Source organism: Pseudorasbora parva, chromosome 12 (assembly GCF_024679245.1).
Source record: "Pseudorasbora parva isolate DD20220531a chromosome 12, ASM2467924v1, whole genome shotgun sequence".
Lineage (NCBI taxonomy): Eukaryota > Metazoa > Chordata > Actinopteri > Cypriniformes > Gobionidae > Pseudorasbora > Pseudorasbora parva.
Window position 1 is genome coordinate 13678373 of NC_090183.1, and position 23995 is coordinate 13702367.

At 39.4% G+C, this 23995-nt stretch overlaps 2 protein-coding genes across 10 annotated transcripts in view; one reads left to right on the forward strand and one right to left on the reverse strand.

Moving 5' to 3' along the window:
• Nucleotides 1-11025, reverse strand: part of ical1 (islet cell autoantigen 1-like) — a 30358-nt gene extending 19333 nt beyond the window's left edge. For 6 of the 9 annotated variants that reach the window (XM_067459249.1, XM_067459247.1, XM_067459246.1 and 3 more), the window contains exons 1-4: nt 2832-2900; nt 1885-1917; nt 1347-1384; nt 1089-1260 (exon numbers count right to left, since the gene is read on the reverse strand). In XM_067459249.1, the coding sequence (XP_067315350.1) occupies nt 1089-1260; nt 1347-1360 (186 nt within the window). In that variant the 5' untranslated portion in view covers nt 1361-1384; nt 1885-1917; nt 2832-2900. Of the gene's footprint in view, nt 1-1088; nt 1261-1346; nt 1385-1884; nt 1918-2399; nt 2423-2622; nt 2756-2831; nt 2901-6414; nt 6546-6651; nt 6760-9510; nt 9601-10879 lie in introns of those variants that run through there. The other 3 variants (XM_067459242.1, XM_067459243.1, XM_067459244.1) reach the window with 3 other exon arrangements.
• A 108-nt stretch (nt 11026-11133) lies between these two features.
• Nucleotides 11134-12805, forward strand: cxcr4a (chemokine (C-X-C motif) receptor 4a). Its single transcript, XM_067459250.1, has 2 exons — nt 11134-11232; nt 11361-12805. Exons 1-2 carry the CDS (start codon nt 11218-11220, stop codon nt 12426-12428), a joined length of 1083 nt encoding a protein of 360 aa, XP_067315351.1. The 5' UTR covers nt 11134-11217; the 3' UTR covers nt 12429-12805.
• Nucleotides 12806-23995: the final 11190 nt, after the last annotated feature.

The window sequence follows — 23995 nt, forward strand, 5'->3', positions numbered from 1 at the left end:
GGTGAGTCATTAATGACATAAATTTAATTTTGGGTGAACTAACCCTTTAACTGTTATTTCACAATATTCTATTCTAGGTCCATGTAGTTATTATTTTCAATAAAAATTCTTACTGACCCCAAAGGGCAGTGTATCTTAAAAACTTTGCTACAAAGGTACAAAACTGTTCCTTTGAATGAAGAAGTTCCTTTCTAATACTGCTGATGCTCACCAGTGTATTTGTGTATCCTTCCTAAATCTGCTTTGGACTGATTTAATTTGTTGTAAAAAAAAAGAAAAAAAAAAAAAAAAAGGGATACACGCACAGCCTGATTTTGTAAAGAGAGAAAAACTGTTGCAAGTGAGGGCATAAAAGAAAGACAGACAAGAAAGAGACAGAGATGGGTCCATTTGGACTAAATGTAACAGTTGTAACATCAAGCACAGCTGATCAAAGTACAGCACCATCTAGAGCTCAATTCATCTCATCCCTTCCCTGTCATCGTGTGACAGTACTTAGTTAACCTCCCTCCATCTCATTCATCCATTTCTCTGCCTTTGTGAGACTCACATTGTCTGGCTATCACCAGACCAAGCTCAATTTAAAATTGAACATTGGTCTGGGGAGTCTGCTCTGTATTTTCTACTGCAAAAGGGGTGTAATCAACTGGCATTATTTGAATAACTCTGTGCGCAATTGGATAGTCCTTCAACAAATCCGACCACAAAGGCATGATTAAAAGACAACGACCCATAGTTTCTCTATCTGTCATTGTGTTGAACCTGCCCATAGTGTGCCAGGTGGATAAACCAGTCTGTGATTGGTTCCTGCAAAAGTGTAACAGAAGCAGTAGAAATTAATGTATGGGTTTCCAGACTGAGCTGCCGGGCAAAATCAAATCGCCGGCAGATCAGGCTAGGTTTACCCACTCTAAGGCTCACACGCATCAAATGAAAAAAATAGCTTGCTTTCAAATGTTAAAATTCAACACAGAGTCATACACAATCATTGAAAGAAAATCCCAGCCCAGTGATGCTACAGTTTCACTTATTGCTGACCGAGTCAGATAGTGAGGTAATTTTAACTACATTTAAAAAGGTGCTTATACCTCTAATTTGGCATCAAGGTCTGCGTCAGATGCCACCACGTGCTCATCTTCCTTCTTCCCGGTGGCCTTGATCAGAACCTGCTTGGTCTTCCAGAACTTCTTCTGCATGCGGGCCATGACCGAGCTGTCCTCCCCCAGAACTGCTCTGCCGCTGAACATATCACTGGAGAACCTGAAAGAACATGCAGACACATGTTTTAAATATAGAATATAAGAAGAGCAGGGGTAGCATTCATGGGACGAAATTAAGATACAAACCCATAGCTGTCCATCTTCTTAATGAGAAGGGCTTAGATCTGCAAATGGGATAAAAACACTATTATCCTGCTTTGAATCACAAGAATCGCACTGCTGTTCCAAAATTTTGGGTTGATGAGATATATAAAAAAAAAACATGTTTATTCAGCAATAATGCTCTTTTTTTATTCATTAAAGAGTCCTGAAAAAATGTATGACACTTTCCACAAAACTATTAAGCAGCAGAACTGTGTTCAACATTGATAAGAAATGTTTCTCAAGCAGCAAATCAGCATTATAGAATGATTTCAGATGGATCATGTGACACTGAACACTGTAGTAATGATGCTGAAAATTCATCTTTGCCATCACAAGAATAAAATATTAAAATATAAAGCAGATATTTTAACAAACTATTTCACAATATCACTGGTTTTACTGTATTTTATTTTTGATTACAAAAGTTGCAGCTGTCGTGGGCTTAAGAGAGAAAAACATTGCAAAATCTTACCCAAACATTAGAATGGTGTAGGTTACAAAAAGAGATTTTAATACTTACTTTTCGAAAATCAGCGGCTGCATTCAGCAGACACTGAAATTAACAGTGAGACAAAACCAATGCCAATCATTAAAAATACAAAATAACAAATTGTTAAATTGTTTCAAACATTAAAGAGGCACATGACAATTTAAATTAATAATGAATAAATCTGAGCTTTGAGGAAATTCAGAATTTTGCCCTTTACAAACTGCTGTCTTTGTTCATTCGAGGTAACAGCTGTTAGCTCTCACAATGACTGCCATTTCCCTCACGGTCATAATTTCCCGAATTCAATGACTCAATGATATAGCATCCAAATAAAAGCAAAAGCAAGCGTTTAATGCTAGTCAAAAAACACTATAATAAGAACCAAACACCTGTCCTGACATTCATTCAACACATGGCTATTTTTTTAAGCAATATCAAAGTTTGTTTTGACAATTTTGTTACTAAATACAACACAAACAGTATTTCCACCAAACAACAATACGCTTATGTGAAATGTTTATGAGCTGACGCTGATCTGATCGCACCTTCCTCCCCATCCAACTCATCTCATCTCATCATGGGTCTGGTTACAGTGTTGCAAGCTGCCTGCTTGCTTTTATCACATTTGCTTGTATTTTTCCACGGATTTTGTAGTAGGCTACACAACTGCAACTTTATTTGAATACATATATTTAACCCTGTGTTCATAGCGTATACAATACTATTAGCAAAGATAAACGAATAAATATTGTACAAAGGAATAGTTACCGGATCCCAAACAAGATAAGGAGTCATCGAGCTCGCGCTGCGTTTCCCTATAATAACCCTATTAACTTAGAACACGAATGTGACATGGCGACTTCAGTTTGCAGTTCGAAACGGACAGTGTAAGAGTCGTGATATTTTACATTTTGCATTCATCAAATATGAGTGTATATATTTAAGGAATTTGTTATAAGAGAATCGCATTTCCTTACCCGCTGACGTTGCCGTGATGGGAACGTTCACGCACGTCATTCCAGTGAGCTGAGAGACATCGAGAGCGCATGCGCAAAAACAGTCAGCCAGAGACAACCTGATAGTTATCAATGGATTGAAGAATATGTTTGTCTTTTATATATATTTTTATTATAATATAATAATAATACATTGGCCAGTATAATATAATAATAATAATAAATTGGTTTATTGGCCAAGTGATAGGCTAACATACCTACAATATACAGTAGCCTATCATAAATCCTTTTGTGATTCTTTTGTAAAAGTTGCTTTGAATGGATGTTTTCAGCAAAATGGATATATGTAAAAGTACAATACGTCTCTCAAGGTTAGACTGGTCAGTCCGTCTTCATGTTTAGTCTTTAGAAGTTTCATTTCCAGCAGTTACAACAGTACAGCACAATGCAGAATATTTTACACGGTTCACTGAATTCACTATTCAAAGTAGTAGCCATATATGGCCAAAGGGTGGCGCCAATGACACAGAGAAAACAGGGGTGGCTTTCATCTCAAATGTTTGTTCCTCAAAGTAACTCAGTGGGTACATACATAGACATACGTGCATACTGAGTCTAGGTTGCATAATTGGCACAACATGCAATGAGACAATAGAGAATAAAAAAGACAAATAATGCATTTTAAAGTAAAAAATATGCAAGCTAGTTTGTAACTGAGATGTCCCACAGTGTGTGTTGTGTGCTAAGAACATTAAGAGTTTTTACATAATTCCAAAATTACTCTCCGTTCTGCTGAGATATAAGATACAAATAAGTGTCAAAATATCAGGAAGCTGTGGTTTTGCTTGGTACACTCATTCGCACGCTATCAGAGTGAAAAAAAAAGCTCTAAGTCACCTACCCATGTCTTTTCTACACAAACTTCTCACACATTTGCAGCTCCATCCACACCCAGACATATGTTTGATGTACACAGACATACTCATACAGAGAGGGGCATATGCCAATACCACACCCAAGCCTCAACCACTAATCTTTTACCTTCTTCAGCGATGTGGCCGTAGCTTGGGCAACATCTTGGTTAAAACAACCAAAGGCGGTAGAAACGCAGTGATTCTGAGGAATCAACTAGCAGCAGTAAAAAAAAAAAAGTCCAAGGTACACCTGGACAGCAGACAAACATCTGTTCTCTGAAGTCTGTCAGGCCTCGAAGACAGAGACACATTGGGAGCGGAAACCTCTAAGTGTGTTTGAGTGTTTACTCTATAATGGTCCATTCTTATCAGTCAACAACATTTTCTTATTAGCTTCTAGCTGTTGAAGACAATGGATGACTTGGTCCTCTCTCAGTCTCCTCTCAACACTGAACTGGTGTTACCAAGGTGATGTAATTACATTCATTACAGACAAAGGTTAAAGTCAGATCATTGTATATATTCTATGGTAATCCCTTTCTATTAGGCTGGTGAGACAGAATGAACATATGAATGAATCAGGTGAATCTTATCAGTCAATTAGAGCCACTGAGCCAGCCAAAAGCAGATTTAATACTAAATAGCCCCATTGTATTTTGGGAATTGCTAGACATCACTATAAACCCTGCATTTCATTAAGCGCATGATATACACTACCATGATTTCTGCAAGATCATGTGACACTGAAGACTAGAGTAATGGCTAGCTGAAAATCCAGCTTTACCATCACAGAAATAAATTACATTTTAAAATATTAAAATATATATACTTCAAATAAATACAGCCTTGGTGAGCATAAGAGACTTATTTTGATTGGTATAGTGTAATTTAATTCGTTAGCTCTTCTTTCATTTGGTAGTGCAATCTTTGGATAAAACTGTCTGTTTAATGAATCAATGTGAATGTGAGTCAAATACATTGTGCACACGTTTTCTTTCCAGACACAAGGCTAAAAGCTAGTGACATTTTTAAGGGAGTGGCCCTTTCTATATCACTCAGATAGGAGTGGTTCATGATCAATAAGCCTAGCACTTGTCTGGAAAGAAAGGAGGAGACTCTCACTTTATGAGATCTACCAAACCAAATGTAGGGCAAAAATGAGTTAAACGTCTGTTAAGGAAATTACCCCACCCCAACATACAAAATGTGACAGTGTCGTTTGTGTGTGGCCTTTAGAGTGCGTAATATGTTTGACAGTAAATGTTCTGGTCATTAAGCATGCAGCCCCCCACCCCCATCCCCATAAACACACAGAGCAGTGAATGTCCTTCCACAAAGGATGCAAATGACAGACAGGAGGGCTCCATATCAGTCCTCAGATCAGCCCATCTAATCCTCTCAAAGACCCGCAACACAATTCGGCCCCATTCACTGAGTCAGAGTCAGATTTCTAGCCAGACAGAGAAGACAAAGATTCAAGAATTTTGAAAGAGAATAGTTCAGCCAAAAATGAAAATTCTGTCCCTCATCAAAGTGGCACGACTTTCTTTCGTCTGCAGAATAAAATAAGACACTTTGAAGAAAGTTTCAGTGTTTCTTGTCCGTTATGAGAGTCAGGGTCCAGGATTTTGAAGCTCCAAAATGGACATAAAGGCAGTGTGAAATGAATCCATATGAACAGGATGGTCTCCTAAAGCAGCACAATCACTTGACGAACAAAAGGACAGAATTTTTTTATTTATTATTATTTTATTTTTTATTGGGAGTGTTTTTTTTATATCTCACTTATCTATTGTTTGTATAATTGTATGCTTTTTCCCCCTTTTGTGAAGCGCTTTGAGATGCTACTTTTAAAGGCGCTATATAAAATAAAGTTTATTATTATTATTATCATCAAAATTAAAGCCTTATTAATCAAATGCAAGTATATAAAACATGCACAAAATATGACACAAACCTTGTAACTCATGACGTTTGGTGATGTGATGTGAGAACTTTGAGTTTGATAATTTTGGACCTCACTGACTTTTATGGAAATATTTGTTAAATAGCTAGAAAAAAATGACCTTAATAAAGACAGAATCTTTAGCTTTTCTACTTTTACTTCCTTTTATTACAAAAACAAAACCAAATGTTGGGTTATGGTGAAGAGAATTGGGAAAGAAATTCTGGGTTATTTAAACAGACGTTTGGGTCAAATATGGACAAAGCCAACCGTTGGGTTTAAAAATGTAATATTAAAAATGCAACCCTACAGTTGGTTTTGTCTATATTTGACCCAACCTTGAAACAATCCAGATTCTTTTTAGAATGTAGATGTTAAAATAACCACAGACAAATGTTTTACCGTGAATTTTTTTTTTCTTTTCTGGGTGAAGCTGCATCCCATCCCATAAGTCTATTTTCAATATGCCACAAATGCTGTTGATTGAGCTTAACTTGTATTGAACCCGGAATATTAATTTCAAACCTCCAAATAAAATGAATAATACATATCAAATCTTAGAACTTACATCTCAACATTAATAATACACCTCATCTTTCTGTGTTGACTGCAATTTTCATCCTAATGTGAACATCAAATGTTTATCCCAGGCTATATACACAAATAAACTTACACACTGGTTGACTTAAGTGCTCTCTCGTACATTATGTGGTGCTCATTCTGTTTTTGCACTTCTTCTCCTCACCTGGATAATTCCGTGCAGGAGTGAATCGGCTAGTCTTTGCTTAGTCTCCAACGGCTTTTAATTAATACGGGTCTGTCACCGACTCTGTTCCCCCATAATAGCCTTTTCAGCTGTCTCCATGACCAAACAAGCTGGGATGAAAGAGAGAGAAAAAGAGCATGGGCAGTGGGCCATTCAAACAGGTGTCTCCTCTTTCCTTAATACCACCTCTTCTTTCTTCCCCCTCTCTCTGCTCACCTCTATGAATGGGTTGGCCAAGCAGTGATTTGTTTTCTGTCGCCTTGAGGCTGGAACTTTAGTGGTCAACGTATAGACTTCAAGGCACCACCATGCTGCCTGGTAGATCTGCAAACAGACCTCAAGTTTCTTTTCTCTACTTCACACAACTGTCTGACAAGCACAGAAGCATTCAGCTGCAGCATGCTCTTATCTGAATCTTTTCCTCTAAATTCATCTCTTTAAATCATTATAAGTAGATAAAGCTGGTTAGGAAGAAACACACATACATAAACATACAGATGGCCTCTCAGAAAGGCCAGAAATTCTTATCTAGAATCATCAGACCTATTGTATTCTTATCAGAGTCCCTCTGCCCTGTCCTGAGGGCTATTGTCGTGCCCTATGGAGAAGGGAGGAAACCCTACTAGTTATTTTTATTTTTTTAAGAAGTAAACTGGCAAATTCCATAAAGTTCACTTTTACACACACTGAGGGATTTCATTTATATTGCGTTTTGCATGTATTTTTAGGAATATTATAACACACAATGCTATAGCTGATTTAAAAACATGTTCCAAGAACATTTGGCTAATGTTACCATTATGTAGGGTGACCAAATTTTGATTACTGAAAACCAGGACACTCGGCCCGGCAATGAGATACTCAAATGATACTCGAAGTTTACTCAAAGATGCCTTATTAATTTCAATACATTTAAGGTGAAATGCTGTTTAATGCATACTGAGCTTTTTACACTGTCCAAAAATACTCCTTCCGGTTTCTCATAAGTTTCGAAACGTTTTTTTCCGATTACGGGTCTATCTGACGTCATGTATGGCGGAATGCTCTTCTCCCAGAAGGGCACGCGCAACTAGAGCGAGAGAGCCAACGCTTTAGGACAGGACTTCACGAAATCAACAATGTCACCAAAGAAGTGTGTTTTTGGTTGTCAGGGAAAGACAACCCTCTACAGCTTCCCAAAGAACCCAGCGTTAAAGGGACCGTGGATGAAGTTTGTTTTTCCGGAGCACAACGGATTTGTTAAAGTGTTTTTGTTTGTTCCCTGCATTTCGTCAACGATTGTTTATAAACAAGATACAGTTCAACTCTGGATTTGCAGCTCGTCTAATGCTGAAAGATGATAATGCTGAGCGGTTCCAGCGCTTAAGGTTCACGGTCGTGTGTTGCAAGCAGGCAACCAACTAAAACCTCTCAGGACAGTAAAACTGCTTCAAATATCGGTGTTGTTAGCTATCGACTCGTTCATTCTACTGTTCCATTGTTTTTTCTGTAAAAAGCATGCACTAGCCAAAGTCTTTTACGTAAACACGCACTAGTCTGACGCGTAAAACTCTTCCGCTTGCTATTGCTAACATTAAATCACATAAAATAGTCCATAAACCAAATGATGTCCTCATAAACCACGAACACACACTAATGTTGTAAAATTTGCGAGCATGACAAGCCACTAAGCATATATAAGTTACAGTACATACCATTGAGACGTCCTGCTGTAGTCATCGTTGCTGCTTCTCCTGTTCAATTTCAGCCTCTAGATCTGATTTTGGATCATGTATGGCTAAATCTGATTGATCTCAATGGTTTATTTAGGGTAACGTTTTTTTTCTCCACGTTTAAGGGTGTCAGAGCTTTCAGACGCTCTCAACGGCTGCGCGCTCGTCATTCTTTAACTCAGCCCTCACGATACGCCTCCAGCCGCTCATTTTTTTCTGGAAAGACTTGATACAGCCTATCTTTCTTTTATAAATATAATAAAACTAAAGACAAAGATATGAAGGATGCAATACTACTCGTACTGAAGATTGACTGAAACTGAGTGTTTCACCCCCCTTTAAAGTATGCCCCCTCTGTATGGATAGAAATTTGTTATATTACAAAATACTATGTCTTGGGTAAACAGTACGTTTGGTCACCCTACCATTACGGGGCCGCTTACATGACACATTTCAACAAAAAACTGAAAACTTTTCATGTGTTTAGGCCGACCATTTACACAACAATGTTGTTTTGGGGGCCTGAAAACATGACATTTTGAAAACAGGTTTTAAAGTGCAAGTTTTTGAAAACGATGCCATTATCTTCTCCATGCAAACTACAAAAACACGAGTTTGTGAAAATGGTGATGTTATGCACGTGCATATTACATGTTCAGTCTATAGTGTTTCTTTACAAAATTACATAATTTTAGTTGTTCTGTGTGGATCCATATGAACGGGGATCGTTTTGACAACGTTGTTGTCTGTATGCGAAAAACGCAAAGGAAAAACATTTAGATTTTTAGTGCCTTTTTAGTGCCTTGTTGTCGTGTGTTTACCCTAAATTATGAGAACCTTATTCTGAATGTTCTCTGAATGTTCAAAATTGTATGCGAATATTAAGGGAACAAACATTATGACAACGTTACTTTAGAATGTTGTCTGAAACAACAACACAACATTGGAAACATGTTAAATGACCAACTAAAACCTCTCAGGACAAATTTTTTTTTTTCCATAAACAATGTGTAAATAATTATTTTGTGCTTACATTTTAAGAACTTTAAACATACATTCTATTAACATTACTGTAAGAACGTTTGTTCATAACTTTGAGACCACCATGCCAGAATGTTAGGAAAGTTTTGAGAACGTTAGCTGGAAAATTGTGTGATCTAATACGGCCCAATAATAAATATTATGCACAAACAACCTCATAATTACATTCTATTTTATGATATTGATCATTTCTTTTTATGTAAGCATGTGACCCTAAGGACAGCTGTCTCCAAACCTCTGTCATCATACCAACGGTCAACTTCCTTTTCATTGCGCACCGAGGATGAGAAAATCATTCATGGATCTCTTGCTGCATACTAACATGAGAGAAAACAACAGCAAATGCACTGATTCCGCCTTTCTTCAACACGTCTTTCTTCATGCCTCTGCACCTTTGGCACCTCCGTGGTATCTGCAGACATAAAAGACACCCGGTTTGTGTGTTACTACACTAGCTTTCTTTCATCGGCCCACACGCATTCACACAATCACACATAAGTTCACACAAAAAAACTAAATCTGATCTCTAAATGTTCCTGTGGAAAATCTGAGTTTGCACACAAAATCACTTCAAACGAAAATATTAAACCATGACCTAATTATGATTTAAGATTTCATTCATTGACTAGATTTCATGTGTGTTTATAACGGAACAATTCAATTCATCAGATTTTGAAGGCACACACACACACACACACACACACACACACACACGTAGATCACTTTACAACTCTCCCAGTTTGAGAAGCAGTTCTCTGGAAGCCATCCCTGTTGACTGGGGGCAGGTGAAAACACATGTTCTCCCAGAGGAAAGCACACACACACACACACACATATTGCCAAAGGGTTTTTGTCTTTGAGAACTGCCCTTTCTTGCTCCCTAAAACCAGTGATAGGTCTGACCTCTCATTTCAGCCAGGTGTCTACGTCTCTGTTCACTTACTATAGCATCTGTGACGGTTACAACCATGCAAGTATTGAATGACTGCAATATTGGGAAGTGGATGCTCTCTTCTGTGAGGTAAAGTGGGACTCTTTTTGATAGCCTAATGTGTCCTTTTGTTTTTAAATATGATCCCAAACGGCACATAACCTCACACAATACCATTTTAAATAGCAAAAGATCTTCCCTACATTAAACAAAATATATTAAATACAAATCTTAAATATCCATTTTATCAGTTTCCTTACTACTTGTTTTGAACAAAGGGAGAAATGTACTATACGTGATCATTCAGATTGTCTCTGTGATTTTATCTGATCATCATCACATTAGCACCTTTTAAATGTGATAAAATGCCATTCAACGTATGCAAAACATAAACAGCTCAGAACACTTAAGAGATTAGCATACAGTGTTTCTATACTCAAAAAGCCAATCCCTCGTTTTTCTGATTTAATTTCACTTATTGTAAGCCCACACGTACAACGTGTTTGTGTATACTTTTCACAGCCGCACGTCGAAGTATGACAACACTCAAGTGTGTGTGTGTGTGTGTGTGTGTGTGTGTGTGTGTGTGTGTGTGTGTGAGTGTGGGCGCGCGAAGCCTCTGGTTGAATGGCATTTAAAAGTGTTTTGAGAGTTAGTGAGTGAGCCACTTCGTTGGGAATTTGACGTCGCTATCACGATTCAACAAACGTCCATTCACACCAAACACACATAATAATGAAAAATGATAATATAAACATACGTGATATTTACCACAATGTGGACATTTGTTGGAATAGGCAAAAAAGTTAACTGTTTTTCTGCAGAGTGCAGACACACAAATGAAACGCTGATTTCAGTCACAGGACGTCGTTTTCTTCAATAACACACACACACACGAAAAACACGAAACACGAAAACAGGAAAGAGTGTTTGCGGAGGACGCAGATGCTCTGTTCTCGGAGCGCACGTGCTGCGTGTGTGAGGGGGCGGAGTTTGTGCGCAAGACTGGGGTATTTAAAATCCTCTGAGCGCCAAAGCAGTTTAGAAAGTCACTGGAGAATTTCTGGAGACTGACAGAACCGGAGGAGTGCTTTAAAGATGGCATATTACGAGGTAAGCCAACAGTTACTAAAAAAATATCTTCGTGTTAATTGAAGTTTGATTGCATTTAAACTAAGTTTTAAAGAAATAATAAAAAAAAAATTCTCAAACTTTAGCCTGTCTGTTTACTTTTTTTGCAGCACATCGTCTTTGAAGATGATTTAACAGCTGATAACAACTCTGAGTTCGGCTCGGGGGACATTGGTGCCAACTTTGAGGTCCCGTGCGACGTGGAGGTCAGTCACGAGTTCCAGAGGATCTTTCTTCCAACCGTGTACGGAATCATATTTGTTTTGGGTCTTATCGGGAATGGACTGGTTGTTCTGGTAATGGGCTGCCAGAAGAAATCCAGAACAATGACAGACAAGTACCGCCTGCACCTTTCAGTGGCGGACCTTCTGTTTGTGCTCACCCTGCCGTTCTGGGCCGTGGACGCGGCCAAAGACTGGTATTTTGGAGGGTTCATGTGCGTGGCCGTGCATATGATTTACACTGTCAATTTATACAGCAGCGTCCTCATCCTCGCCTTCATCAGTCTAGACCGGTACCTCGCCGTGGTGCGCGCCACGAAGAGCCAAGGTCCGAGGAAACTTCTAGCCAGTCGCATCATTTACGTGGGCGTGTGGCTCCCCGCCGCGCTCCTCACAGTCCCCGACCTGGTGTTCGCCAAAGCGGAGACCAGCTCTATTCGCACCTTCTGCGAGCGTGTTTACCCTCAGGACTCCTACCTTACTTGGGTGGTCACTTTTCGCTTCCAGCACATCCTTGTGGGCTTCGTGCTACCCGGGCTCGTGATTCTCGTCTGCTACTGCATCATCATCTCCAAGCTGTCGCGCGGCTCGAAGGGCACGCAGAAGCGCAAGGCTCTCAAGACCACCGTGGTTCTGATCGTGTGCTTTTTCGTCTGCTGGTTGCCTTATTGCGGGGGGATCCTGCTGGACACGCTGATGATGCTAGAGGTGATTCCTCACAGCTGCGAGCTCGAGCAGGGTCTACAGAAGTGGATCTTCGTGACCGAGGCTCTCGCGTACTTTCACTGCTGCCTCAACCCCATCCTATACGCGTTTCTCGGCGTGAAGTTCAAGAAGTCCGCCCGCAGCGCTCTGTCTCCTAGCCGGGGGTCCAGTTTGAAAATTCTGCCGAAGAAGAGAGCAGGGATGTCATCTGTATCCACAGAATCCGAGTCTTCCAGCTTTCACTCTAGTTAACATAAGCGGGCGCACCATGAACTGCGAATATGCTTCCAAATATTACATGAAATTACCAGCTATATGTGCCCTGTATAAGAAAAAATATATAGTAAACAGGCTGAGCCTGATTGAAAAGTTGATAGAATGCATTGCTTCCAGTATTACTGCAAAATCTCTCTTCATAGTGAGAAGAGGCATTATGAACAAACAAATGTGTTGCTATAGTGTGCTGTAAGATGTTTACTGTACATATGTATATAGATTGTTTTTTAATTGGTTCCTTTCTGCACTTATGTAGACCATTGCATTTATTTATTACATGATAAACCAGAGACGGTTCTAGTTTAAAAGAGCTGCTTTGGCTATTTGAAGTCTTGCAATAAATTTTTGAGTACTCAAAATATTGTGTTGGGTGTTTGTGTGTGTGTGTGTGTGTGTGTGGGGGGGGGGTGTTGTGACATATGAGGACACAAATGTGTATAATGACAAGGGTATGACATAGGATATATGAGGACATTGGCCATGTCCCCATTTTCAAAATGCTTATAAATCGTACAGGATGAGATTTTTTAGATAGTAAAATGCAGAATGTGTCCTGTGATGGGTAGGTTTAGGGGCAGGGGCAGGGTAAGGGGATAGAAAATATGGTTACAGTATAAAAGCATTATTCCTACGGAATGTCCCCATATGTCACAAAAACAAACGTGTGTGTGTGTTTGTGTTGGTGTGTGTGTCTGTGTTGACCTCTTCTCATAAGTACCTGTTTTTCTACGGTATGATAATGGAGTTTCCCTGAAATGCCCTGTATTGTATAGTTTCATTTTGCACAGAGACATGTGACATGTAATGTAAATTGTTGCTTAGCACTAACTTCTTCAAATTAGTCTTACCAAAAGCTATTCAGTGGAGTGGAAAAAAATAACGACATAACAGTATACCCTCAGCCTAATATTTGATGCTTACGCATTAATGATGGGGGAGTCCCTAAGATGTAAACTCATTCAGGTCTGACCAAATACACAGAGCACCCATCGGTGGAATCCCCAACATCCATTCAACCAAGAACAAACATATTGTGCTATCTTGCGTGGCCAGTTTTGGTTAACTTTTAAAATTTAATTTCTTTCTAATACCATCCTCATTTGTGTTCTCTGTTATTTGCCTCCTGCAAATGTCCTTTTACCTCAATGGGATGCAGTTCATTCTGGTGGTGACATAACAAACCCCGTTGCCATGCCTCATAACCTGCATGAGTCATAAAACCTTGCTTTGCATTTGTGTGACTAAATGAGAAAACTGGTTCAGTGTGGTTCAGTACAGAAGTTTAGGTAAAAACCCACTATTCCAGTATGGGGAATCATGCTGTAATTACATTTGCTATAAAGAATAATTCAATAGAAAACAATAGCTTATTTTGCACTAGTTATTGTAGAAAACAATAGCTAGCAATGCCATAACGTGGCTCTGTGTTTGGGCACATAAAAATGTCTTAATGTCATTGAAGTAAGTATCAAATTGCCAAGCCATAAAGAACGTGTGAAGAAATCACACTTGAGCTTTCTTTTTCTCAATAACTTCTAACCAACTGTGAAAGTGATTCTTTGTGGAAAGTCAGTTTCCCTCAAGTTTACACGTGGTGTGTAAAGCAACTATAGTTACAGTTCATCACATTGCATACTAGTTCGTTCATCAAATTGTATACGGTATGGGTTTATCACATTAGCCTGGACAAAATGATACAACCAAAAAGTGTCAGCCAATGGCATTTTTATATATTGTTAAATTGTTACCAGTCTCCTACACACACACACACACACACACACACACACACACACACACACACACACACACACACACACACACACACACACACACACAAACACACACACACACACACACACACACACACACACACACACACACACACACACACACACACACACACACACACACACACACACACACACACACACACACACACACACACACACACACACAAATGTCTCATTCACTATCTTTGTGGGGATTCTCCATAGACGTAATGGTTTTTATACTGTACAAACCGTACTTTCTATCCCCTTACACTGTCCCTGCCCCTAAACCTACCCAAAACAGGAGACATTCTGCATTTTTACTTTCTCAAAAAAAACTCATCCTGTATGATTTATAAGCCTTTTGAAAAGTGGGGATCACTGGCTGGTCCCCAGGTGATCTCAGGAATTACTATCCTTATGGGGACATTTGGTCCCCACAATATAGTATAAACAAGGGCTTCACATAATCCTTCAGAAATCATTATAATATGCTAGTTTGGTGCTCATGAAACATTTTATTCAGCAAAGACACAGTAAATTGAAAGTCAAAATGTATTTTAAAAAAAGCCAGAATAAAAAAAATTATAATGTGAAAAAACCAATTCTATTCATCAAATAATCCTAAAAAAACCCTAAAAATATTAAGATGCAAAAAAACAGCGATAATAATAAGATCCATCATTAATAAGTGTGCACCAAATTGTAATTTCTGAAGGATCATGTGAGGCTGCTGAAAATTCAGTTTGACCATCACAGGAATAAATTACATTTGCCAATTTATTAAAATAGATCTGATAAATTGTAATATTTCACCATATTACTCTACATATATACTTTATCCTATTTTTGCAACTTTAGCGAGCATAAAAGACTTATTGAAAAAACATTTAAAATCTATTGTGTCCAAATAACCTTTTTTTGCATTAAGTAGTCAAAATTATAAAATTGTAAAGTTGTAAGGAACACTCTCAGAAAAAAATGGTACAAAATCTGTCACTGTACCCTTTAAAAGGTTTCTAATGTACCACTTTGGTATGGTACTATATTTACAAATTTGGTGCCATATGTACCTTTGAGGTAGGTACAAATGTACCTTTTGAAAGGACCACCCCAGTGACACCTTTTTTCTGACAGTGAATGGAGTTACTCTTTAGTTAGTTGTAGTAACTATATGTGAATGAACTGTAATATATATCGTGTTCTGTTGATTCACTGAATGGTTTCAGATTATTGTTATAGGTCTCATGATGCTGGTGACTGGATAATTCATGCTGCTTTTGGTAGGCCAGTCTCCTGGTTGTGTACACTCCTCTTGTAGAATGATCAAAGAACGACCACGCGTAACTTTAAGTAGTTCGTATACACATTATATATAGCAATATTGTATGGCCCTATAGAAAACACTATGTGCTTATATACTCTAATACGATGATAGATACAAGATCACTTCTGAACCCGTTTTATTTTTATGTTACGTAGGTCGCCTGCATTTATGACTAGTGATCCATGACAGTAGCATTCAATTCAAATGGGGTGAGGATGAACCACAATAAAACTATGGGAGGTCTTTGCAGAGGGAGAAAGTATTGCAGCAATGCACAGCAGTGTAGAGCTATAGGAAACAAGAGCCTGTGACCTCTGCATTGCAAAAGCTGCTAACCAGGCCACCATGTTAAGAGGTGGAAATGCGTGAGAGTTGACCCATTGAGAAGCAAAATCCACGCGTAAGGACAATACAAACTAACACCAGCGACAAGACGGCCCGTTGAGTCAAAGTAATGGGCTCTAATGTAGAGTGTGAAAGATTTGCATGTCTGAAAGTGTTAAGTGCCCCATCAGGCCTGTGTTCCCCCGGGGGCTGTAAGAAAGGAGAGTGGTCATAGGCATTCCTTAAGAGCTGGTCATTTATTTTGCTGTTAAACCCTCTTGTTCACCCTGTCAATCTGAATATATCTCACTTTCTGCAGATGCAGAAAGGAGTGTTTATCTATTGGTCCACTCATCTGCACGTGTAAATTTCACTCACAAATGGAAATTCTGAAAAATTCAAACCCCCAACTTTGTTTGGGAGATTCTGAACAATAGCACTGGCTTAACTTTTCTGCGCACTTAAAACAAATGACACAAAAGCATCATTTACTATCATAGTGACCCATGTCCTGCACTCTGTCCTGGAAAGTCTGTCAAAATAACTCCCAAAATTAATATGAAGGAATTTTCCATGTTGGTTTCTGCACAGGTATTTTCCCCATATTTTGAATTACGCATTCTGTTGTGTTTTATGGTTAAAAAGAAACGTCTTTTTTATGGTTAAAAAGAAAACTTCTTTTCTTTTTTTTTGTAAACAGATAATGTCCTGGCAGAACCTTTTCGGTTTTTCTGTGGATTTTTTGGTAACACTTTATTTTCCAGTGTCCTTGTAACACGTAACATGTAGTAGTAATAACTTTAAATGATACATACTTACATGCGACTAACCCAAATCCTGACCCTAACCCTATAGTAAGTAGTTAATTAATATTACTAAAGCAAAGATGCAGTGTGTGAATTTTAGCGGCATCTTGCCTTGAGGTTGTGAATTGCAATCAAACACTGCTCACCCCTCGCTTTCAAAGTTCATAGAGAAGCTACAGGAGCCGGCACAGGACAAAAATGTCGCCGTCGAAGAGAGCAGAGAGTGACCAGCATTTCTGTCAATAGATACTACATAAATACTGTACACTGCACCTTTAAAAGGCACCTTGAAATAAAGTGTAGAATGTTAAATGTTATTCACTGACATCTGCATTAGCTATCTGTGGCACATTAGAGAGGGAGGGGGAGATGTGAGGGAGGATGTTTCAGCCGGGACTTTTTACTGCGCCGAGTCGAAGTACTCTCAGAAGTGCTATTACGCCATATATAATAGTTCTCCTTTTTAATCTGCTTAGAAAAGCGGCACGTTTTTATTTTATGTCACCATACCTGATCGTTCAACTACTTGTGTAACTGTATTTAAATAGGGAAAACGTGGAGGTGTTTGTTCGCTTCTAACTTGATCTCTGTTTGGTACCATAGTGAATGAACTGGGCCAAGCTAAATGCTATCAGATCGCCACCGCGCGTCACAGAGAGTTTGTGTGCCCATATAATCTTAGTGAAAGTGGTAAACAGATTTGGCTTGCTGTCTGCTATAGAGGGGCTCGGAGAGGATATTCTACCCGAGCTCCGATTGCCCCCCAATAACAGGCAAAATTGAATGAATAAAAGAATGAATGAATGAGTCATTTATATAGTGCTTTCATACTACTGTACACCCAAAGTGCTCGGGATCTTTCCTCAACCACCACCAGTGTGGTGTACAAAATTGTACAAAAGGAGGAGCAGGGGAGGAGGAGGGATGCTGCAGGAACTAAAAAGGGGAAGAGGTGAGCTGCTGGTTTTATACCTTGGTATTAATTGAAAGATTAGATGGGCATGCTCCTCCTGAAATTACGTTTAATAACTTCACGTGCACGAACTCAGACGAGAGAGGTATGTATCAACTCATTTTAGTTAAGGGAAAAAAGTTTAATATGAAAAGGCAGTGAAGTATCCCTTTAACGTCTGACTGGAGAGGAATATTTTCTGTGAATAACAGCTACGATTTTGGTCTGTTGCCAGCCCAAAGCTATCATATAACTTCATATAATATAAATCTGGTAAAAAAAAAACGTTTATTGCATCCTCTTTTAAGCATGAAACCTCCATTGATTGAAATAGCATGGAAAAAAGCAGTTAGTACATTTTTTAATATCCTCTGTTCTAGAGGAAAAAAATAATGTGTTTAGAAAGACATAAGGTGGAGTATATGTTGTTAGAATTGTCATTTTCAGGTTAACTTTGTGTACACATTAAGCTACACAAATGTATTATAAACAGCCCATATGAAAACATTTCCTGCATTCCAAATCTTCTGAAACCATATGATAAATCTGCACGAGGAACAACACCAAATGTAAGTTGTCTTTCACTGACATACAGCTCTCCTTGGCACATTTGTCAATGTCCGATTTGTAAATCATCTGTTCACAGTGATTTGGTTCACAAAACTTTTCGCAAAATGTTTCACTAATCTGACTTGAAGCACATTCTTCAAAAAAGAATCTCATCCAGATTATATGAGGGTGAGTAACTAATAGCAGAAATTACATTTTAAGTCAAATTATTCCTTTAACTCTGAGTACAATTGTCCAGAAACTCACAGTGAGCCTCGTTTCACAGCTCTGCATGTGTTTTTCCACTTACAAGCAGGGTGAGGGTTAGAGGGTAAAGCTATTGACATCCATAGCGCAGGAAGGAGATCATGTCTGGGATCATTAGCGGCCACTCACAATTCCTGCTAGAATGACCCTAGTGGGGCAAAGAGACACTTTACGACCCCAGTGACCCCCAAAACCTCAGCATGTTTACCCAAAAGGACTGGAGCCACAGAGGTCAGTAAAACCGAGATCATTTACAAATGAATCGCAGTTCCAGGGGGCTTGAACAATGACCAAACAAATGCTACTGTACCAGTAAGCAGTTTAACACATGTCGGACAATTATCACAGACCTGAGCAGTGAAATAATTTAGATACACTGATTCCCACACACTGTCATTATGTACACCTATATTATACCTATTATACACATAAACTTCACACACATATCATAACACTCGCCACCCAAGAGTCTGTTGTGTGATAAACGGATAAATGTGTGTGTTATTGTAGGGGAAGTGGCTGTTTGGAAGGCAGTTTCCTGCTAAAAACCCACAGGGACACCAGCTCCCGCTGTGAAAATACTTACGGGGTCTGAATACAACCCATTTCACATTTTTCACTCTAGAACAACAATGCCACATTTCAACAGGTTATACGGATAACAGCTGATATATGATAGTTCCATTAGAAGTCAATAGAAATACAAATATTCAGTGACTATGAATTAAAATGAAATGAAAAGTAATGTCCAGAGCAGAAAGGTTTGTGCATTTGTTTTTATTGACCCTACAAGTTTGATTTAGCCATCATAATATATGAAAAATATTTTATGTTTTTATAAATATGAGGGAAGAACACTGAGAGCAATTTATATAGATCAGTGGGGAAGAAAATAATTACTTAGTAATTGAAAAAGTAATTACTTAGTACTTAGTAATTGAAAAAAATTATTTTACCCCAAAAAAGGGGTAAACTACAGCATAGTTGCAAAAAGCTCAGGAAAAAACATACATTGACCACAACATAAACATTCTCTCTTGATTTTGTATGCATTCATAACTTTGACATGACATGTTTCAATGCACTCTCAAAATTAAAACAATACTCCAAAAACACGCAGTATGTGTTCAAAATCTTTAACACATTTTTAATCATTTGTATACTGTATATATTTTACGCCCTTGCGTTCTTTATGTTTTCTTCTCTCCCCGAGGGTCCTCTTTTTTAAATACATATAAACTATATAAAAATAAACAAATTAGCCATATATATGACCAAGGTTAATAAAAACAAGGAGACCAAAAATAACTTACTATAAAAATAGGTATTTTGTTTCCTGGGACTTTCTTTTTTTTTTGTGTAGCGTGCATGTGTACACCATTTTTTTATATTAGCCTGTGGCAAATGTACTGACGGACACAGTTCTGTTACTGTTGTAACATGTACGTATGGCTGCCAGGCAACATATCTTGTTTGGTGATGAATGATTATGACATTTGCACCATAGGGGTGAGTCAGTCATATAATAATAAATAAAATAAAAAACATGAATAGCTGGCCCCATCTAATGTAAAACAGCAAAAAAACAAGCAAACATGCACGTATTGACTGTTTTTTAGAAAAGGAACGGCGTTATCTTCGAAAAAAGCAGTCACACCCTCCTCATTTGTGTTGGCGTCAGATCAGTTAGCAAATTTCCGTTTCTTTGCACTGGAATGCTGATGATTAGCTTTGATTATCTTGTGTTTTGTCAAAGATGAAAAACCCGAAAGTTGGCTTTGTTCATTAAAAGCATCTTTAGCATTTATGCCAGGACCGAATTATATTTTGTCTTCATGTGCCAAACCTTTATTCCTCAACGAACATGAGCCCCTTGACTCTCACCCGGGGCTATGGTTGGAAATATGATCTTGGGGGAAGTGGGTTTTGAGGGAGGGCAGCTGCCCCTTTTAAAGGCTGTAGATGAATGATGGGATTAGATGTGGTATATGTGGATGTGCATGTGTGTTGGTGTATGTTCAAGTTTAAGACCTGTGACTTATTTCATTATATGTGATAAACTCAAACAATAACGGCGACATCCGTTTATTCGGTTTACAATATGACGCCTCTAATGAATTCATCAGAAGTGATTTTCATCAGATGACATTGGATCTAAATTCTCAGCCTCGATTCCTCGAAGAAATATGATATGTTTCTAAAGAGGATTTTGTCAAGTGATTAGCTGAAAGAGGAGCTCATATCAAAGCGAGCGGGTCGGCATTCACTTAACACACACGCGAACACGCATAGACATACACGTGCACACACAAACACTGTACTGACAGATGGGCAGGTGCTTGGGCACCTGTTTGTACAAAAGTGGGCTCACTTACACTCTTTCTCCACCTGCAGTCCTTCAATAGTCATCCCTTGTGGGAATACCCACGATACACACGCACTTCCTCTTTTCGGCCTACACATCTCACTTTTTTGGCCCATTATATTTCACCTCTTCTACACTAACAGAAACATGCATTGGGTCTGTGAAGTCCAATTAAAAGATAATTTATTGTCAGTCCTACCACTTAGGAGAGAAATGGCAAACCTATGACTCGACAGTATGAGATCATCCACTATAAACTAGTGTACATGCTTAACCCTAATGCTTATTTCACATAATTTAGGGCCACAGCATGTTTTCTCAGGCGCTGTGTGACGAGCATGACCGAGCAATCAGAAACATACTCAGATGATAAATTATGACAATCCCCCAAACTGAATGTTTTGCTTTTAAAACAATGGGCAATTTTGGCCCTGTGGACTTTAGGAAATTACTAAATTACATATAGGCCTGAAAATAACACATTTAAATTAATTAAAATTCCTACCACAGTTTTGTACAGTGCTTATTAATTCTTGCCAAGGTTAGTTTTATATAAAATTATACACAATTAAATAATAATTTTACACTTTTTGTATAATTTGAAGAAATTATAAATAAACTTAACAAAATCTGATTAAAAAAAAACGATTCTCACTATAAACTACAATTTTTGCCTCCATAAACACCTAATTACTGCTTATTAATAGTTTGTATAGTTGTTAAGTTTATGTAGGCTAGGATTAAGGGATGTGGAATATGGTCATGCAGAATAAGGCATTAATATGTGCTTTATTAGTACTAATGGACAGCCAGTAATATGCAAGCTAATAAGCAACTTAAAGTAAGTGTATGTAAGATCGTGAACAAAACTGGTACTGCAATCACTTTCAAATGACTGTAGAGCGGTGTATCCCCTCTCCCCCTCCCCTTTGAGGTTGCTAGATTGGCTGCAGGATCCAGCAGGATCGTTTGTATCTGCAGCTGTGGTAACTAGAGCACATCTGGCAACCCAGATGCTGAAAAACTACTGACCTCGTGATTGGTCGATAGGTGGAGGGTGGAGCTTCAGGCCAAAACACAACATGTCAACATCAACATCAGATGAGGGCTGCAACAACAACTTTTAAATGACAATATCGTGGCCGGACTACTGTTGTCAGTGATAGAAGTATTTGAAATTAACATGATTTCTTAATGTCTAGTAGTGACATGTCACTTGGCTCCTTGGTTAACACGCATGCAAATTTTAGAAAAACAACTTAGAGGCAAAACGATAAAGTGGGGTGGAAATTATAGCACAAATGTGGGACTTTCAGAATTGTTTATATTATGAAATTATGATAAAAGCATTTTTAGTTTTTGTATTTTAAGATTAAGGGCATGTTTTATGTACTAAATACTGAAGGGTTTTTCCTTTGCATTTTTCACAGATGACAAACGATTCCTGTTCACACTGATCCGCGAAAACGATTAAAACGCTGTATTATGCATGCCAGGCCAGTAGTTGGCAATGTCAATTTGTAAATAAATACTACACCCCTATAGACTGAACCAAGGGTTTAATCCATGCGCCAAGTTTCCAGTCCCTCTTGAAGCCAACACGAAAGTGACTTGAATTACAATTCACCGACTGGCAGGCTCCAGAAGGCAGCAGAATCTCATTGAGCCCCATGTTAAAATGCCCAGATTTACAGCAGAATAAAACATGTTTATAGCCTAGTACAAATTGTGGTTTTGGTCTAAATATCTAATTTTGACCTTAATGACAACAGTGAGGGGGGTGAATGTTTTTATTACTCATTTGTTAATAGCTCATTATATAAAGCCTTAAAGTTCTGCATAATTAAGGGCGTGGCCACTTTGAATGACAGATGGATAGCCATTTGTCTGCTGTCTGTTAGTCTCCACGTCACCTCAGCTCCGCCCACGTCTCGCCTCTTTGCCCATTTTCTGTTATCCGGGAGTGAGGTGCGGTGATGCGCTGTCAAGAAGGCAACGGCCAGCTCAACCCTACTTTATGCTTTAAAACTGCTCTTCAGAATCCTATAGGTAACTTCACAGACACTACGTCCATATTTTTTACAGTCATGGCTTAATTCTGTTCAGTCCACACATCCTGAAAAGTGAAGCCAAAGCACCTGTCACGTCACAGACAAGGGAAAAGGGTGCGAGGACTCAAGTGCAGAAAAAAGATGATTTATTTACAAAAACAAAACATAAACTCAAAACAAAACCCACGAGGGGGAAAAACACATAATAGAATAATATAAATACAAACTTAAACAAACCAACAGAATCACGGGGAGGACGGAAGACGCAGACATTACACAAGGATCCAACACAGACTGACAAACACAAGGAGCTTATAAGGGGAAGAAATCAAGAGGGAACAGGTGGGGCAAATAAACCAATAATCAGATAACAAGAAGGGCGGGGTTGACAGTAGACCGGAGACATGACAAAACCCACATGTGCACACAAAACAGGACAGGCATGTGACATTACCCCCTCCTTAAGGAGCGGCTACCAGACGCTCCACTAGGGACAGGGATGGGAGAAACAGACCAGGGCGGGACGGGAGGGGCTGACCCGGGCGGGACGGGAGGGACTGACCAGGGCGGGACGGGAGGGACTGACCAGGGTGGGACGGGAGGGACAGGGGAAACAGACAAGGAAGGAACAGACAAGGGAGGGGCAAACAAGGGAGGGACAAGGAAAACAAAAAGTTCAGGAGGCCATGGTGGCACACAAAGTTCGAATGACCAGGGCGGCCCGTCGAAGTCGGGAGGCCCACCGAGTTCAGGTGGCCGGGGCGGCCCGCAGAGTTCAGGCGGCCAGGGCGGCATGGGTAGAGCAGGGCGCCAGGGAGGCGCGGTGAGAGCAGGACTCCTGGGTGGTGCGGTCAGTGCAGGGAGCGCCAGGGAGGTGCGGTGAGAGCAGGACGCCTCAGAGTCGCACGGAGAGCAGGACGCCTCAGCGGCGCACGGAGAGCAGGACGCCTCAGCGGCGCACGGAGAGCAGGACGCCTCCGCGGCGCACGGAGAGCAGGACGCCTCAGCGGCGCACGGAGAGCAGGACGCCTCAGCGGCGCACGGAGAGCAGGACGCCTCAGCGGCGCACGGAGAGCAGGACGCCTCAGCGGCGCACGGAGAGCAGGACGCCTCAGCGGCGCACGGAGAGCAGG